This window comes from Pectinophora gossypiella, chromosome 15 (genome assembly GCF_024362695.1).
Source record: "Pectinophora gossypiella chromosome 15, ilPecGoss1.1, whole genome shotgun sequence".
NCBI lineage: Eukaryota > Metazoa > Arthropoda > Insecta > Lepidoptera > Gelechiidae > Pectinophora > Pectinophora gossypiella.
Window position 1 is genome coordinate 404,647 of NC_065418.1, and position 19,635 is coordinate 424,281.

The 19,635-nt window shown below is 38.3% G+C and overlaps 3 protein-coding genes across 3 annotated transcripts; 2 read left to right on the forward strand and 1 right to left on the reverse strand.

The window, feature by feature from the left end:
• The first annotated feature begins 198 nt into the window (after positions 1-198).
• LOC126373091 (GATOR complex protein NPRL3) lies at positions 199-9,955 on the forward strand. The gene is made up of 11 exons (XM_050019088.1): positions 199-651; positions 1,403-1,615; positions 2,000-2,094; positions 3,153-3,357; positions 3,661-3,815; positions 4,706-4,837; positions 5,762-5,926; positions 6,190-6,358; positions 6,655-7,303; positions 7,871-8,055; positions 8,487-9,955. The coding sequence occupies exons 1-11, from the start codon at positions 447-449 to the stop codon at positions 8,639-8,641; spliced, it is 2,328 nt and encodes a 775-aa protein (XP_049875045.1). The 5' UTR covers positions 199-446; the 3' UTR covers positions 8,642-9,955.
• A 1,291-nt stretch (positions 9,956-11,246) lies between these two features.
• On the forward strand, positions 11,247-19,148 carry LOC126373201 (motile sperm domain-containing protein 1-like). The gene is made up of 4 exons (XM_050019253.1): positions 11,247-11,461; positions 15,183-15,346; positions 15,914-16,086; positions 18,544-19,148. Exons 1-4 carry the CDS (start codon positions 11,341-11,343, stop codon positions 18,731-18,733), a joined length of 648 nt encoding a protein of 215 aa, XP_049875210.1. The 5' UTR covers positions 11,247-11,340; the 3' UTR covers positions 18,734-19,148.
• Positions 11,942-14,404, reverse strand: LOC126373140 (uncharacterized). Its single transcript, XM_050019165.1, has 2 exons — positions 13,996-14,404; positions 11,942-13,256 (listed from the first exon to the last, which is right to left on the reverse strand). Exons 1-2 carry the CDS (start codon positions 14,180-14,182, stop codon positions 11,983-11,985), a joined length of 1,461 nt encoding a protein of 486 aa, XP_049875122.1. The 5' UTR covers positions 14,183-14,404; the 3' UTR covers positions 11,942-11,982.
• Positions 19,149-19,635: the final 487 nt, after the last annotated feature.

Sequence of the window (19,635 nt, forward strand, 5' to 3'; positions counted from 1 at the left end):
AGATAAGTCCTTAGTTAATCGATAAAAAGTGGCAATACTGATAAGCAAACAGGTTAAAGCGGTCTATTCAGGAACCGTAATTGGCCGCGACGTGACATGGATGGCTGTAACCGTGCAGAACTGCAGAATGGTCTCAAGTCAATCCGTTCGTTCGTCTATCGTTCAGTTCAAGTTCAGTTATCTGTCAACTGTCAATTTCATTGTCTTCATTCATTTGTGCAACATGATCTGCAGTCGTATTTTGGTGTACTTTTTTGTGTAATTTTGAAAGCTAAGGCTCTATTGATCACTTTTTGCTGCTAAATTGTGTTCACTTCTATCTTAATAATCCTTAAAAATATGTATATTGTTTCATGTGTTAGTTACGGGTATTCTTTGCCTCTTACATAGTGGATGATACAGTAACTGATTCTGAGTTATTTACTGGTTGTACCTATCTTTCAATCATGGAAGTGAATCCTTTGAACATATTTTTCGTGAAATCGGACAGCAAAGGGGACAGGTTATTGTTTAGGTACCCTTATACGACAGAAAATAAGGATGAAAGTAAGCAGAAGAAGTGTGGGCGCCAGAACCCTTACGCCATTAACTCGAGTCAAACGGAGGATTTATTGCAGAATCCACAATCGCAGACATCGAACATATGCAAAGGTGAGCGGTTTAAAACCCATTCGAAAAATATAAACTTCCTCAAAAGGTCGTAACTGGGTAGGAAAGGTCCTTACCCCAGTGTTTGTTTTTCCTGCCTCCTGCTGCGAGAGAACATAATACGCAATGAGAATAGATAACAGTGATAATGAATGTTTATTGTTAGTGGTTCAACTCTAGAACAATAATAATTATGTTGACTTGACTAATGGAGTAATTTTGTTTACTTGAAACAATATCAAGTCTTTTGTTAGTATTTTAAGCTATGTTACAATGACTCATTTGTATTGTGCCTGTTCTTTGGTTTTTGGGTTCATCGAAGGTAGGAGGAAGAATAAGTTGAGATAAACTGAGTAGTTACCCAACCCTTCACCAAGCTTTCAGAACAATGTGATAGGTAGTGAATTGTATCACCATCTGTTATTAGTGAATTGCACTTAAGATAATTATAAATAGGTTTTGGTCTATTAGTGGAAATCTGTAATTAGTTCTTTTGTATCCTATACACTTACTTCTACAATGATTAAAGTAACTATTGGTTTTCTGAAAAAAAAAATGTAATTGAAATATCCAATATTTTGTTAAATCACTATTTGACCCATCTCTAATGTATATATCCAATATAATCTATTTGTGGAAACCTATAATTGGCTCCCCTGCATCGTATGTATTTTTATATGTATATATTGTTTAAAGTAGCTGTTGGTTTTCCGAAAATAAATAAATAAATAAATAATTCCTCTTTATTTTACAGGTCAATTGAGTGGTTTCACAGATGAAATGCTGTCGACCCTGTTTGCTGTCAAGGCAGAGCTTTGCAACCAGAAGTTTGAATTGAAAGTGAATGATGTACGGTTTGTCGGACACCCCACACTGCTGCCGTACCGCACCAACAAAGACGACAACACTGCTATGATCCTGATTAATATTGTGTTTGCATTGCAGGCGTCTGCTAGTCACTCTATAGGTACACACACACATATAATATATTTATTTATAATTTTTTCCTTCATTTAAATATTTAGTTTTCTTTTATATACAGTTGGTGTCAAATTATTACCTATATTTCCTAAACGAAATAATTCCTGAATATGCAAGAAAGTATGTCTAGTTCAATAAGTGGGCAATACTTGCAAAATCTTTGTTTAGTTTATCAATGAATATGGCAACTCCCATCTTAATTTTTGTTTAATTTGACATTTCTAACTAGCTACATCTCTTTCTTGTACTTATCGCAAGTGAAGGACCATACTTTTTTTAGACTAATATACTAAAATAAAATTTTGTTTGGTCTGAGATAATTGACACTATTACAATACTATATTAATTTTCTATTTTAATAATTTTTCAGTAAAATGTTACTATGATCTGAGCAAAAGACTGGGGAAGGCGTTGAGGCATGAAGAGAAAAGATGTTCCTATCTCACTGAGGAGATGAAAATTATGGTGAGTATTTGTTAATGATGTTTAAATTCATATTCAGGTGATACAATACGACAAGTACTAATTAGACGCCGACGTCATCACGTTTTGCGCCAAAATGCGGGTCATACGGCGCGTAGAGGTGCTCGGCGTTGCATACGATTTCATACAAAGATTTATAAAATGCGATCGCATTGGCGCGTGCGGCTCCTGCGGCGCGTGAACGTGCACGTTCACCTAAACAGTCCAACTTCTTCCGGCTCTTTTGTTCTAATGGACATTCCTTTAAAGACATCCTGGGTCACTTTGTTTTTAGTCTACAAATACCGGTCTCTCATATGAGTCTTTTGCAAAGTCCCAGAGTCAGCCTGTATCGACCCACTGCTGGGTATAGGCCTCCTCTCTTTCACGCCATCCTTTCCGGTCCTGTGCAAGTCCCCATTGCTTTCCCGCATACCTCACAATGTCACCCGACCGGCACCGGGCTGGTGGTCTGCCTCGATATCGCATACCATCCCTTGGCCACCATTCAGTAAGAGCCTTAGCCCAGAGTCATTGTTAAGTAAATTTTATTATCGTTAATTAACGGTATATAGTATAGATGTTATGTTAGTAGATTACATGTGAAGAATACGTCTCCACAAATAACTCGGAATAATTATCGCTATTGTAGCGTAAGCGTATAGAATCGTGTTGACCAATGAGTGTTTGCGTAGTAAGTGGTGGGGGCAGCGCCGTCTGTTGATCTGTTCAGTATTAGCTCGCCGGCCGTGCGGGTCGGACGTGTTTATAACTAAATACCAACATAATGTTATTATTTATATTTCCTCATATCTTACGCAATTCTTTCAATCGTAATCAGTCTCTCCTTCTATCATGTGGGTTTTGAAGTGGATTACCAACCCAACCCTTGTATTCGGGTTACTGTAGAGCCACCAAAGGCCTCTGACATAACTCGTGTAACGACTACGTACTTATCTGTAAGTAGTAACCGGGACCAACGGCTTGACGTCCCTTCTGAAGCACGGATCATCTTACCTTCGGACAATCGGAAGATCAGCCATGTTAAAAAACTTATGCAGTTGGCCGCCCACGACGAGGTGTCGTCGATGGACAGCGAGGTGAACTCGGGCGATAACGATGATGATGATGACAACCTGCGGCTGTCCGTGAGCTCCACCACCTGCCCGGCCGACGACGCGCCCAAGTCAGCCTTCCACCTCATACTGCAGCGGAGCACCCTCGCGCGCGCTATGAAGAAGGTCTTCGAGGAGCTTAGTAGCACTGGTTGGTACATCATGACAAAAATGTTTTATATATATTTACATATAAACTTACGCCTGTTGTCACCGGGGTAAGCAGAGACAAGGCTGAATTCCACACTTCTCATGCTTCCTCCACATTCATCAATTGTTCCATACAAGCACGCAGGTTCAGAGTAGATTGTACTGAACCTTTTCTAAGGATATTCCCAATTTGCTCTGTGTAGGATGTACATTACCCAACATTTATTTTTTTTATAATCACGAGACGGATATAAGACACAATGACAAAACATCTGTGTTTAACTGTTTTTTTTTTCTGTTTCAGGCATAGTCCAAGTCCGTATAAACAAGTGGGTTCTCCTGTCGTTCTGCCTACCCCACAAGGCACATCAGATCCACAACCGCGGTGCCATCATAGAGCCAGAGACGATAGACAAGTGTCTGCAGAAACTCAGGCCTTACCATGGAATTTTGCTAATGGTTAGTGAAATAACGTTTCATGATTTGGCGGCGAGGGTGTGCTGCCGCCAAAGGATGTTTTCGGGGTACCGAACTGAGCATAGTACCCCGCTAGCCACAAGTTGGTAGTGTGACTAGGGATCGACGATCCTACAGTGTTGTGTTGGAAGTTGTATGCGTTTTGCTGTGTAAACTTCGATATCGCGTTTCACGACCGCTTGAAGACTGCATTATTGAATGTGGCGCCATCTGTTGCATGTGAGCGGAACTAGGTGGCCAACTAGTTGGGTCCGCTACAATGACCTACCAGTATACGGGTTTCACAAGGTCCCCTTACCTAAGTCACACCTCAGACACTTCATTAAAAATCTTACTCTTACTGTGTACCGCCTGATGTGTAAATGTGTGCGAGACACAGTCCGCGCGTCCCCTTATTTTTTTATTTATTATTTGGGAATAGGTTAGTTTCCAACTAGTCAAATCAGTTACTTTTTACTAAACGTCAAATCTTGAAATGAAATGAAAATTTATTGTCATAAATGTGGTAGGTATATAGATGGAAGCGATGCTTATAGCGCTCAGCACATTTAGTCATGTTGTGACATACAATAATAATAACATAAGGTACTGACAAATAATTACAAAAATACTTATCTATGTAAAAAAAGAAAAGAAAAACCTATTTATAAACTTAAAAACTTCAGCTATAAAACTTCTTTCCCTTTAACCAGTTTTTTCTATATCCTCTTCACCCCCATAGCGGGATTCCCGGGATAAAAACTATCCTATGATCGTCCCTAGTTTTCAAATTAACTCTACACCAAATTTTATCTAAATCGGTACAGCGGTTTAAGCGTGAAAAGGTAATAGAGTTACTTTAGCATTTATGATATGAGTGTTGGTTGTCGCAGGTGAACCCTAACTCGCTGCTGGCGTCCATCCCGCTGGACGGCAGCGCGGCCCTGCTGCGGCTCATCAAGCTGTACAGCCCTCTCAAGAGCCTGCAGACCCTGGCCATCGAGGCTGACCTCACGCTCACACAGGTAGCACTCTTGACCTCGAGCATGCATGAAGTCTTTGATTTTTTATTTATTTATTTCTCTGCCTACCCCAACGGGAGATAGGCGTGAACTGATGTATGAATGTTATATATTTGTAAGTGAGTATTTATTTGATGACATGCCACAAGAATGGAGATGAGAGAAGTCAGGATTATTATTGAGTCTCCAAAGGCCCCTGACATGACTCGTGTAACGATTACGTAAGTGCGCATGTATAAATAAGTGCGCAATGCATACAAATGTCAAATAGCAATATTGCTTTTTTACATGAATTGTTTCGATGTGACATTTTTAACCCTCCAGTTAGTACATACAATAAAGCCGGAACTTCCTAACTAACTTCTTGTTTGCCAGGGACAGGTCTGATTTTGATATTTTTTCTTTTGTAAGGGTAGTTTTTTATTATCAATTAAAATCAGAAACATCTTGGGGCAAATAAACATTGTGATCATATAAAAAAATGTTTGATTATTTTTGTTGAAACGAGAAACGGAGTTAAAGTACTTTTCTGGTTCTATATAGAGACTTGTATAATACGTACTACTTAATGTATACGTACTACTTAATGTATAAGTACTATTACTTAATGTATAAGTACTACTTAATGTATACGTACTACTTAACGTATACGTACTACTTAACGTATAAGTACTACTTAATGTATACGTATTACTTAATGTATACGTACTACTTAATGTATACGTACTACTTAACGTATAAGTACTACTTAATGTATACGTACTACTTAATGTATGCGTATTTATAAAAAAATATATAATAAAATATATAAATATATTTTTTAGAAAAACTTCTTAGCGAATGTGAGTCTATTTGCTTATAGGAAGTATTAGGAAGTCAGATTTTTTTTTTCTTATGTCTTTTTCATTAATTGTCGTATATGTACAGGTGTTCCAGCTGACCGGGCACCTGGTGTACTGGGCGAAGGCCACGGTGATCTACCCGCTGTGCGAGGGCAACGTGTACGTGGTGGCGCCGGGCGCGAGTGTGCACGTGCACTCGCCGCTCGTCGCCGACTTCGCCAAGGAGTTCCCTGGGATGTGCCTGCTGCAGGTCACAACAACATTATTTATTGTATCTTATTTCATACGTAACAAATCTCAGCTCATAGTAAAAAACGAAACTGATTGCAGATATAGTATTATATAAAGAAATGTCATAAAAAACATACAAAAGGCAATCAAGATTATTAAGGACATAGAAATAGTTATCTCCCTTGCGTTATCCCGTTTATTTTACATGTATATGTAATGTATGCTATTCCACCTCCGATGCGTGGTGGTATGTTATGTCACGAGTACCGGTATGTGTCACAGATGCTGGGCGAGTTCTCCCTGCCGGCGCCGCTGTGGTACGTGTCCCGCGGCGGCGGCGGCGGGCGCGGGCCGCGCCTGGCGCGCGCCGTGGCCTGGCTGCTGCGGCGCCGGCTGCTGCTGCAGCTGCACACCTACGTGCAGTTCAACTCGCACTGGGGCCGCCTCGACGGTGACGCGCTCACTTCTATCACACCCACGCGCACGCACACTCAAACACTCATGCACACACACGTACTCACGCTCACGCACGCACTCACACACACGTTCGTACGCATGCACACGCACGCACTCATGCACACGTTTGCACTCACGCACATGTTTGCACACACGCACACGTTCACACTCACGCACACGATACATAACTAAAAAATACAATCAGTAAATATTTGAATAATTTAAAAGAAACTTCAACTATATATTTATGCAGAGACTCAACCGTCGTTACTATTTTTTCTCTATTTCCAGACGGTAAAGAGTACTTCTGCGAGAAGCATGACATCTACAACCAGTCGTGCAGCATATCCTTCTCGTCGCTCAACCACGTGCCGGAGCCGGTCAACGACACCAAAATGTTTCCGGACTCCGACGAGGACTATCCGGAGAACACCATAAGCAAAAAGGACTTCAGCCATACAAAACCTATAGTCATAGAAGCAGAGAAAAACTACGACAAATATGACGTCGATTCCGCACACCATTCCTTCGACGACGGAATGGATGTCGTCGATGGAATCGTCAAAGTGAACAGTGATAACGGTTGTGATTTTAAAAGTGACAACGGACAGAAAAAGTTGCACGGTAACAGTGTAGATAGTGGTATTTCAAATAACATCAATGGCACTACTCATATCAGTAATGGAGAGAGTGTCAACGGTATAACGGGTACAGAACACAGTGAGGTTGATAAGGAAAGTGAAAAGGTTAAAACATTACCGTCACGGTTGTCAGACTTGTCCTTGAAAGGTGGTGATAACGGATTGAACTCCAGTGGTGATGAAGATAAGTTTGAAAGTGATGAGGTTGCACCTCATTTGAGGAATAGCAATGGCATGGTCAATGGGAATGAGAAGAGGAATGGTGTCTCATTGAATTTAAGACTGCAAAGTGAAATGAGGTAAGTGAAACTAAAGCTTATTATGCTCAGAGGCACACAAAAAATATCTCTGTCTCGCACTTTACTATGAGGCGTCGTCCTCACTCTTTTTGGGTCTTGCTTTAGTCAAATGGCCATGAGCCGGTAAAGATTAAGGAGAAGAGCGCGCGGTCTGTGTCTCGCTCGAATCTACGTGTTAGGGGGCACACGGTAAGAATGCGATTTTTGTACAGGGTGTGCTGGGGTTCAACGCACGAAGATGCAACGCATGAAGCACTTTCAGAGCTCCATATAGTAGTAAATTTTTGAAAAAATAAAATAAAACTTAGTATATTTGGGGTGCAGTTGGTACCCTAGAGATGGCGAAAGGCGAACAAAAGGTGGGAGGATGACCTGATACGTCAAAATAATAAACAAAAAGTAACATATATATATACCGCGACGATGTGACATGACACCACCTATTATTACATTAGTCTAACAAAAAAGGTGTGTGTGGGTACTTAGTTCATCTTGCGATGGATGTACGCACCTCTCCCAATTGGTATATTGTATGTATGTAATGTATTGAAGTGTGCGTGCGTGCAGCTTCCAGCCGCCCACGGTGTGGAGCGTGCCGGCGGCGGCCAGCTGCGAGGCGGCGGCGGCGGCGGCGGGCGCGGGCGCGGGCGCGCTGGACTGCTTCACGGCCGAGGACCGCGCCGCGCTCGCCGCGCTGCCCGCCGCCGCCGACCACGACGACCTGCTGCTGCTGGCGCAGCTGCACAAGAAAGGTACACGCATTGCTCTACGTCTCTTCTATATTTTCACACACTCACCCTCGCACAAGCACTCACCCTCACACAAGCACTCACCCTCACACAAGCACTCACCCTCGCACACCATCACCTTTACACACTTACTTTGATATGATTTGATTTGACTCACTTACCCTGACACACACACACACACACACACGCACGCTCGCACGCACACACACACACCCACCCTTACGCACACGCACAAACCCTCCACGCATGCACTCCCCTCACTCATTCGTACACAAACGCACACACAGTAAACATAGATCCAATAAAAATGATTTTTGGTGATACATAATACATTAAAATGGGACAAAAAATCCAACAATGGAATATGCTCCATACGCCATCCGGTTGGTTGGAATATATAGGCCATTTACGTTTCATAATATCTTTCTCCTCAGGTTACTTACGGGGTGAGCAGCACTTAGAGGAGATAATGTTTATGGAGAACGTATCAAGATCCCAGTTGATGCAACTGCTGGACAAGTTCAAGGATGTCCTCATCACCTTCGAGACGGAGGACCCCGCCGTCGCCATGCTGTACCCGTACCAATAAACTGCCATCGACGTTACATGTTTACCAATAAATGTACACTGTGTACCCTCATGTCGCCCGCCACGCGATATTTGACATAAGCTCACGACTATCCCAATGAAGGACTTTCCAATCCACGTTTCCCAAAAACGATACGCTAGATGGCGTTGTTCACTTTTAACGTCATAATTACCTATTTTCTCATTGCTGGGGTACATAACGATTCAAAAATATAATGCAATTGTAACTTGGTGTAATTAAAAGAGTCGTCATTTATACCCAAAAAGATAAAAGATGCATATGTCTGTGTTATCCATGAAATTAGAAGTTTACGAAGAAAAAAGTTAACAACGCCATCTATCGTGTTTTTGGGGAACGCCGATTGCAAAGTTTCTCATTTATAGAATACGTTCCGAACTATTACGCAAATAATGATTAACGTTAGATTTTAATGTTAAAAAAACCTAAGAAATCTAATAATAAAATTAGAATGTGAAATTCTTATATTCGTGTTGTATAATTTATAATAAATAATAATAAAATTGGTTACTCGAGCTTGTAAATTGTATTAAAAGGAAAATGGTGTTTCTTACTTTCGTGATGCATTAAATTATTATTAGACGATCGATCATGGTGCCGATTTGTGCAGCCACCAACTTAAATTTCATTTGGCAGGACTAAAACTAGCTCTTTCTCTTTCTTGCCCATATTGTAAGTGAAGGATGGCAATAATTTAAGAACTGTCAAACTAAAATTAGGTTTGTGTGCGTCCGAATACACACCGAAATTAAATTAAATTTTAATTTAGTTTGACAGCACTAACAATAGTGCCGTCCTACACTTACGACGAGTGCAAGAGAGATAGAGCTAGTTCTAGAACTACCAAACTAAATTAAAAATTAAGTTGAGTATCCAATCAAAGTTCTTGTCTAGATTAAATAATTCAAATATAATTTGAAAAGAAATGCCGTAAATCAAAAGACTTGGCAAGGGTAGCTTTAGGCGTAAGTTAATTTATGTTTTTATCATAATAGGTTTTTAATAATAGGCTTTGTGTGTCTATCATCTGGTATGCTTAATATAATATGTTATGTGTACCTATATGTTACAGGGAATGTACTAAAACAAAATTTTAGCTTCCCTTGTGACAAAAAGACGAAACTAAAGAATAATATGTTAAAATTCCTAATTTATTTGTGTATTTTTTTGGCGAAAATCTTTTTCTAATCAGCTTGGTGGTATGAAAGTCAAGTCTTATAGGTATATATTTGCCTACTATAAAGGCATATTTATTTTTTGTATTTACTTACAAATAAAAAACAGTCAACGATGCAAGTTTTTGATTTATTTTTTATACCTTTTACACCTTTTAACGTAACATGATCATAATTATAGCCTGCTAGAGATTATAGTACTTCGCCTAGCGTCAAAGAGACAAGAGATACGTCACTTTAATCATGTTACGATAAAAATAGTGGTGCTAATTCCTGTAAATACCATCTAATTTTATTTTAAGTTATATCTGTCATTTTCTTATCCGCCGAAAAGGAAAGGGACGGGTAATCGACAAGCATAAAATTTATGGAACACACGTCAATTTTAAGCACAAATCTAAACCAACCGTCTAAAAATTTTACGTCAGTCAATAACCCGACACATTAATTTGCTCATTCTTCCTAAAATTAAGAGCTGTGAATCATCCGTCCCTTTCCTTTTCGACGGATATGAAAATGACGGATATAACTTAAAATAAAATTAGGCGGTGTCTGCAGGAATCGGGGCCAGTATCATAATAACTAACCGCGTTTGGGCTTTCATGTGTCTGTGTCCTATTTAATAGAGAGATTCGTCTTCAACCTTCCACTTCTGCTTTTCTTTCAAGTTTTATGTCATTCATAAATAAATACGTATTTATTTTCTACATTTTAGTCTAGCTCATCTGCTGCATAAAAAGGAACGGTACTGTCAGGCACACTAGTGTTCCTACTAAAATAAAAAATATCGACATAATTAGATAATCGATAGTCACATTATGCATAAAATCTCAGAACAAATATCAGTAATTATAATAGTGGCTGCAGGATGACTTGTGGCTCTGGCGACTACGAGAAATCACAAGCCTGAATTGTACCATTCTACACTATAATAATAAACAAAGATATCTTTCCCAGTACAATTTGTTATTATGTCTAAAATTATTCGTTTCTCTTAACATCTCAGTGAGTTACTTTCGACTTAATGAGGGCCTTCCAGATAAAAGATGCATAATGTTTGTTATCCATGAATTTTAAACGAAGAAATGCAAATGCAAATGGAATTCTATAGTCTCTGCTTACCCCGGTGGGAAATAGGCGTGAGTTTATGTATGTATGTGTTAAACGAAGAAAAAACTCAAGAACGCCATCTATCGTGTTTTTGGGGAACGCCGATTAGAAAGTCCCTCATTCAAATAAAAATACACTTGCACAGTCCATCCTCATTGTGTATATTTTGAATTAGTTTTTCTTAATATGGAGTTAAATATGTTTGAGTGTTTTTAGAACTTAGACCACATATTGTCGATATCGATAACTCACTTCCTGATCACGTCACACCTCTAATAATCACTGACATCCGTGTCCGTCATTCCTTCAAGCAAGTGTCAGTTTTTGCGTGTTTTGAACTCTGTTGTTGTTTTCTTTGCTTTGTGCTCGTGGAATATTGCTAAAATCAAAGTGAAGATGAAGAATTTTCCAGTTTTTGTGTTCCCTGTGTCCCTTGAGTTCTACTTAAACGCAAGACACACCCACAAACAGCTCCTGACTGTGTACAATCCTTACGATTTCCCTGTGAATTTTAAAGGTATGAACCGTGTTATTTTTTGTTCTGTGCTCGTTTAGCTCGTGGTATTTTTTTCTAAATTCCTTAATGCCATAATAGATTACTAGAAGTTCAGTTAAATTTCAATAGAAGTATTATGAAAGTTAATACCATGTTTGTTGTCTAAAAATGGAAACAGCTGGTGGTCGAATTTTAATCTATTATTCATCTATCAGTTTCCTTAAGTAACATAATGAATGACCTAAATGATTGATTGTATAAGCCGCGCCAATAAAGAAACGAATCGAAAATGGCGTCTAAGTACTTGCAAAGACAGATGGTAGGGTCAGCAATACTAGGGTTTAGTTCCCGGGAAATTTCGAAAAAATAGATATTTTTCAATTTTATTAAAAATATTTTTTAAGCAAGATTAATATTCCGGGATCGAAAACCCATTAGTTTCAAGCTTGTTAAGAGATACATAAGTATGTAGAATACATAGGTGTAAATATAAAACAATGCTTTGAGCGAAACATTATTATTTATTTATCAAAATAGACAAATTAATTTTGAGACGTTGATGGCTTTTCACCGGTTTTAGTAGACGTTGATGTCCCTTCACCGGGGTCATCGTAATCAATCTCTTCAATCCCAGACATCTCACTGTCCCTTTCTTCCGCCGAAGTATCAGTTTCACTTGATGAATCGTCGCTGCTATCCATACCCACTCGTATAATGAAATCATCTATTTCCGTTTCATTCGTAACGTCACGTGTCCAGTACATTTCTTCTACTCTTTTAATATGGTTGATTTGTTTTTTCCAGTCTTCAGCTGTTATTGATGAGATGGCATCTTTTGTTAGTTGTTCAATTTTGTTTTCATGCTGTTCCACATTTTTGTCAGCAACCCTTTGTTTTAACAAATTCCAGATATGCTCAATCGGGTTCAAATCACAGTTATATGGGGGCAATCTTAGGACTTCGTGTCCGTGTGATTTTAATAATTCATCCACTACATACTTTTTCTCTGGCATTTGTTTCTTTAACTCTGTTAGGAGCTCTGCTTTTGTCCATTCCTCTCTGTAGGTTATATTATGTTCCTTCATAAATTTTTTTACATCATCTTTTCGAGTAGCCGTTGTTGGTGCTTTGTCCAATTGCATCGAATGATACGAAGCATTGTCTAGTACTAGAATACATGATGGAGGCAGATTTGGAATTAATTTTTCATTCAAATATTTTAGAAAATTTTGGCCATCCATTTCGTCGTGGTAGTCACCTGTTTTACATTTCGCTTTAAAAACCAGGCCAGCACCACTCACGAAACCATTTTCACTTCCTGCGTGAACTATTACCCATCTTTGGCCAGGGCTGTCATTTTTTCGAATACCCTTATCCCTCGAACTTTGCCAGCATTTGCTTACTGTATAGTGGGCGTGAATCCATGTTTCATCCATATATATCACAGGTTTTTTATCGGGTCCTAATGCATCATTTTCTCTAATGCGTCGCAAATAGCGGGCTCGCCAAGCTTTAATATTGTCTTTTTCTATAAGAATCGATCTGTTTTGACGGCATTTTTTGAACCGATAGCCAAGTTTATTTTTTAAAATCCGCCTCAAAGTTGTTTTAGATCCTTTGAAATTTAAGTCTTTTTTTGCGGATGCCAATATTTTATTTAACGTGGGTACTTCTTTACGCACATCGTAAATAGAATTAACAATATTTCCGATGGCACAGATATCAAAATTGTCAATGGGGACTCTAGTATTATGTAGACCACGTCTCCCTTTGCTGGGTGTCCGAATTCTTGTCTTCTTCTCCTCAGCAAGTTGACCTTAAAAAACAAAAATAATTCTCAGCATTAATAAAAACATTGAACATTGCAGTTATCATCGGATATTAGCCGTAACATATCGAGAATATCTAAGAAGTACCTATTTATAAGCATATTTTATTCCTTATTTTTATAAAAGAAACAATTTGTATTATACATACTTATAAATCTTATTATAAGATTAAAACTTAATTTTCGTTTCCAAAAGAAAAATTTAGTTCAAAAATGGAATGAAAATATTTCCCATTAGTTGTTTTTTACAGAAGATAGCCTATATGGGCTATGAGCTTTTGCATGCTAACAGCTGGGCGAAAATAACTTAAAAAGAAAAACAAAGAACTAGCGATAAACTAGAACTCCGCGCCACAAAAGAAGTCCCGTGGATGAGGTCGTTGCACGTCAAAGGCGGCCATCTTGAGACACGAAAAAGAACTCTATTGCAAAGAAATAAGAAAAGTCAAATTTAGTTCCACAATATGCCGCGGGACTTCTTTCGTTTCAATCTAGGCAACATGGTCTTATTTTATGAATTAGGTATGATCTTAGCCTGCTCCACACTAACTGGACGAATTTAAAAAAAAAAATAACATCAATCGTGTAATATTGAGGTTATTTTATTATTTCTCGTAAATTATAGATTTCTTCACAAAAACTATTTAATGTCTATACTTGTGTACAAAATCATGCCGCGGGTTACTAATGACATACCCTTGTTAAATACGAAAAATATATTACATACCTTCTTTTTTTATTTTCACAATAGTGCTAACAGATAAACCCGTGGCCATGGCGGCGCGAGCGTTTGCGTATTGAAACGGATGATACCGTTCCAAATTTTTTTCTTCTTGGAAGTATTTGATGACGTTATAAACAATATCACGTGCATCACTTCGAAGAACCTTGCCTCGTTTTCCAGAAGTCGTCATAATGACCACGTATCAACACGGCACTTAAAAAGTTGGGTTAGGAATTTGGAAACAAACAGCGTCGTGAGCGTCGTAGCAGCGGAAGAGCAAAACCAGACCAGACTGATTCATTTTTTTTTTGTATACGGTACGCCCGTGTGTGAGTAAAGACAGCAATAGCGTGCGAGTGAGAGAGAACGATGAGTGACGCCATTTTCGATTCGTTTCTTTAATGGCGCGGCTTATATGTCATTATTGTAAAGAAATCGCTATAAAATACGTGAAAATGAAGGCACATGGTATTTAAAATGATGTTTTTAATGTTATGGTATTTTTAGCAATCTTCATACTTTTAAAATCACAATGTATAATTTCAGTACTACTCAAATATGTACTGCTCTGTCTACCATGGCTGATTATTGAAGTTTTTAAGAGAGCATGGTATTTTTTTTTTTAATTATACCAGTGGTTCCCAAACTTTAACCAGGGACCACTAGATCAATTTTATTAATTGTACATTTCCTTTCATAGTTAAATATTAATTTAACCTACAATAATGTCTTAAATTAATAATGTCTCTACAAAATAACTATTCCCTCCTTGTCCATCCTCAATAGTTATTTTATTTCTTTTATCTCATTGTTTTGTTATTATTTTGAAATTAGATTATAATTTCATTATAAAATTAAGACATATTAAAAAAAAAAAGCTATGTGTCCACCACAGGTCTTTGTCAAAAATGCAATTATAAACAGCCAATGAAATCCACACAAGCTTTGTCAAAGAACAAACATTATCAGCAACAAAGCTTAAATATTATATTACTATTATATTTTTTTTTTAATATATTGTTGTACTGTGTTGTGTAGGGGGTCTCCCCTCCCTCCATTGACCTTTGACCAGCAGTGGGATCAAGTAGGCGATATAAGAAGAGAGACTATTGTAAATTCTATGTAACATTTTACTGTAAATTATACATAATTAAATGTTATAAAAATATTTTTGGAAAATTAATTTTCAGTACTATGCACATCACCGAACAAGTTTACTGTAATAGACCCAGAGGGAGTAATAGCAGCTCAGAGTTGCATAGACATTGTTGTACGGTATACACAGCCGTCTGCGGCACACTGCAACTCTACAGAGAAGTTCCGGATCACCATGTATGATAGAAATACCCAGCAGGTAGGATGACTTATGTCAAAATTTTATTACTAATGAGAAGTAGCCAAAATGAGAAGTTGCCATAATGAGAAGTAGTCCATTTGCGAGTCGGTTGCCATAATGAGAATTAGCCCTAATGCGCCTAAATCCTTTTGATTAATCTGTGTTAACAAGTAAAAGCAATGAAAAAGTGAAGTCTTTAAATCTTTTCCAGCCCACCGTGCGTGTGTATAATTATTGTGTTTAGTTCAACATGCATTTGTAGGGCACATAAGAAAAAACCATAAGTTTATTTAAAAATCAAATCTTTTTTTGGGATCTAGTGTAGTATTTCATGCTTAGAAAAAACCAGTACTTTTGCCTTGTATGTTTTTATTGGCGACACACATAGGCTACCAAAACAGGTTTCGATCAGGAGTTTGATTCCTAGTTTTTTATTATTTTTACTGTTCATTTAGCAATAAAGATAGCTACAAAAATTACGTAATTTACTAAAACAGATAAATAGGTTTCGATAATAATAATACTCACTAACTTCTTGTTCTATTAACTATTTATTTATTTATTATAATCTACCATTTATTCCAGGCTCTGGGTAAGAGAGACGTACCAACAAAACTGCTGGAAGGCGAGCCAATAAGTGCTAACCTGGAGAGTTTGAGTGACAGTTTCCACCCGTTGTCCACCAGATCTACACCCATCAGGGCTGTGGAAGAACATAAGGACCACAGGGTCACTTGTACCCACACACCATATCACAGGTGGGAACCAGCAATCACAGAAAGTGGAGGCTATAGGGTCCCGTATACGTACGATCTGGTTACTTGCGTGTACGATTGGTAGTTACAGCCTGTCTTACGATTTATTTATAACATAAGCTGCCTATATACGTCCCACTGCTGGGCACAAGCCTACCCTCAATCAACCGGAGGGGGTATGGAGCATACTCCACCACGCTGTTCCACTGCGGGTTGGTGGAGGTGTTTACGACTAATAGCCGAGACCAATGGCTTAACGTGCCCTCTGAAGCACGGAATCATCTTACTTTTTCGGACAATCAGGTGATTCAAGCCTGAAAAGTTCCTTACCAAACAAAGGACAGTCTCACAAAGTGATTTCGACAATGTCCCCATCGGGAATCGAACCCGGACCTCCAGATCGTGAGCCTAACGCTCTAACCACTAGACCACGGAGGCTGTTACGATTTAGTTATTTGCGGTTAATTAGGGTTGTACCACATCTGGAGCACGGTGCGTTCTTTTGGCATTTGGTTTGCTCACAGTATAGCGTGCCAAAAAACTTACTAAAATCCAAAAAAGCAGCCGTTTCCAGACAATATTTTTTTTTTACTCTTTTTAATGCAATCTATCATCAAGGACATTCAGCAATATTTTTGAATCTCCGTACTATCAGGCTTGCAAGGCATGGAACCATTGTCCCATCCTAAATGGTTATTATTATTTGAAAATTGTGTGTGTTGTGTTGTGTGTGTAATGAGGGTCGGACTAAAAACAGCCCGAAAGATCACTGCGACCCTGACAGATCTTTTGTGACCTAAATCCCTACATTTAAAAATCCTCCTCTAGACCGATCCGTTCGAAGAGATCCAACATCTTTTTGGGAGAAAGTTCCATGACTACCTGGGGGTCCATTATGTGGCCCCCAAGTGTACGGCTTCTACTATGTATGAGAGCCTCACAGCTGCACAGCAGATGTAGTGGCGTCTCATCTTCCCCTAAGCAGAATCTAAATAAAGGAGACTCGGTCAGCTCCATTCTGTGTAGGTGCTTATTGAGCCTGCAATGCCCCGTGAGGGCTCTTATTAAAATCCTAACCTGCCCCCTAGTGAGAGTAAGGATTTCTGATGAGAATTTCTTAGAAAAGGGTCTAATCAGCTGCCTCGAATGTTTCAGGCCAGCTGAGTTGGACCATCCTAAATGGTTACTTGATTAAATCTTGTGGCGACAGACAATAATAGTCGATATCTATTTAAGCAAAACATAATATGCTTCGTGTTATGAAATAATGACGCATTTATCATGTTAATCCATACCTTTCGTCACTCCTTCGCGGTGGTATTATCCATCACTACAAACACTGCCTGTTTCAACAAGACATTGTTTTAGTTCATTCACATTAGCACAATCATTTCATTCTCTCTTTGTTATAATCAAGTATAAAAAGTTATGTTCAATGTATCAACATAAGAATAGCATAAGCTCACGCCTATATACTGGGATTAACTGTCTGAGAACTGATATTAGGCAGCTAAATTACTCAATTGTATACCAATATTTTATGTTTATTTTTATTTTTTTAAAGAACGTCCATCCATCATGTTCATGTTTATCCATCTTAGGACTTCGTATCAACAGTGGCTGCAAGTTGTCTTTGATTACTTGTGGCTCTGCCCACCCCATTTGGGATTACGGGCGTGAGTTTATGTATGTATGTTTAAAGAACGTCTAGGGCCCTGTGCCGAGGTTTTTCTTGCAGCTTCTTTTCCCCAGCTATACAGGTTGTGAGAAGCTGCAGTAGTTTTAGGCGGATGAGACGTTCGTTATGTAAAATTGACGATTCAAAGTGTAACTATGTTACCTACTAAATAAAGATATTTTTGAATTTGAATACATATTATTATAGGGACAATGACAGGTACATCCATCGCAAGATGAACTAAGTATCCACGCCTACGGTGGTGAGCCGTATCACCGTCTATAAACATCGAGCCCACTGTGTTAGTGAAAAAACTACACTTAAGAATCAATGTAGCAGAATAGAATTTTGACTTTCGATAACTGTTTATTCATAGTAGAAATTATATTTTAGTATTTTAGCTCTTTTTTTACTGTAACTAATCTACCGCCATTTCGGAACGTGTTATGGCTGAGGAAAAAAAAAAAAAGTTTATTGCAGTATATTTTGGTACATAGTGTATACTGGGTTTGGAGCCACCTTTTAAGCACATATATGCTTGTATTAGGTGACTCCGTTCTTCCATAACAATGTTCGTAATTGTACCTTACACTAATTGACAGAAGAACTTAAAAAAAAAAAAAAAATGATTAAAGATGAAAACAATTAGGCATGCTTTTATACTTATATCCAAATTTTTGAAATTTTTATTTAGTTTGTATTATAATGAAATGAGGAAAAGAAGTGGAAGCGTAAGAAACTCCTTACGGTTATTTTTAACTGTTTGTTATTTTTTATTCCAGAGAGCAGCAGCCGGTGAACGTAGTCGCAGTGGCAGTGAGTATATGCTGTATAGCAGCTTTACTGTTGCCCACGCAGCCAGAACCGGTCACCTCGTCACAGTGGCCGGACTGGCTGCACATCGGCTCCAACCTCAAACTTGTGTTCTCCTTCGTACTCGGACTGGTCAGCATGCTGGTACTAAGGCCTTAGAGGTGTGTAGAATCTAGGCTGATTGTGTACAGAGGTGTCTTTAGTTTGTTGAAGATACTGGCAGTTGAAATAAGATTTATTTTTGACATCTAAAGAATGTTCTCATAAAATTTTAAACTACCCACAAGAAAAATAACCCTTCGCAAATGTCAGCAATTTCGTCTTTTGACTCAAACGAAAATTTTGAGGGATGATTCAGACCATGATTGAGAATTTTCCGTGGAAAAAGTAAACTGAAAATAATTAAAAAAAAAATAACATTTTCATGAATTTTCTAACAGGAAATTCCACTTGATATCAACTCAGAATCATGATCTGAACCATCCCCCTCAGTATTCGTTAGGTCGTCACTAACTCCCTGTATATAATTAATAATTATAATTATTGTTGATAGTAAAAGATGGAAAAAAAATTGACATAGTATTTCCTACCTATATTACTATAAGTAGCTAAATGGGTACCTGTTTTGGGCGAAAAACTCACCAGAATTATATTATTATATTTCAATTCAAAACTCATTAATAAGAAACAAGAACAAACATTTTAATGTGACATTGGATTGGAGTATGCTCCATACCCCCTCCGGTTGATTGAGGGGAGGCCTGTGCCCGGCAGTGGGACGTATATAGGCAGTTTATGTTATGTTATGTATTGGATAAGACATTGACACAATGTAGGTAAATTAAAACAGTGACGCATGTAAATAACAAATTCGCTGTAGGTAGGTTGATGAACTTCATATTATACTTTGTACCTTTGTAACAATGTAGGTAGGTATGTAAACCTGCAGTTGGTATGGTAACATACAAATACACGTAATAGTTGAATAGTTTTATAGCACAGTAAATAACTCATCGCGCCCCGAAAAATTGTTTAAATTTACAGCACAGCACCTATCTACT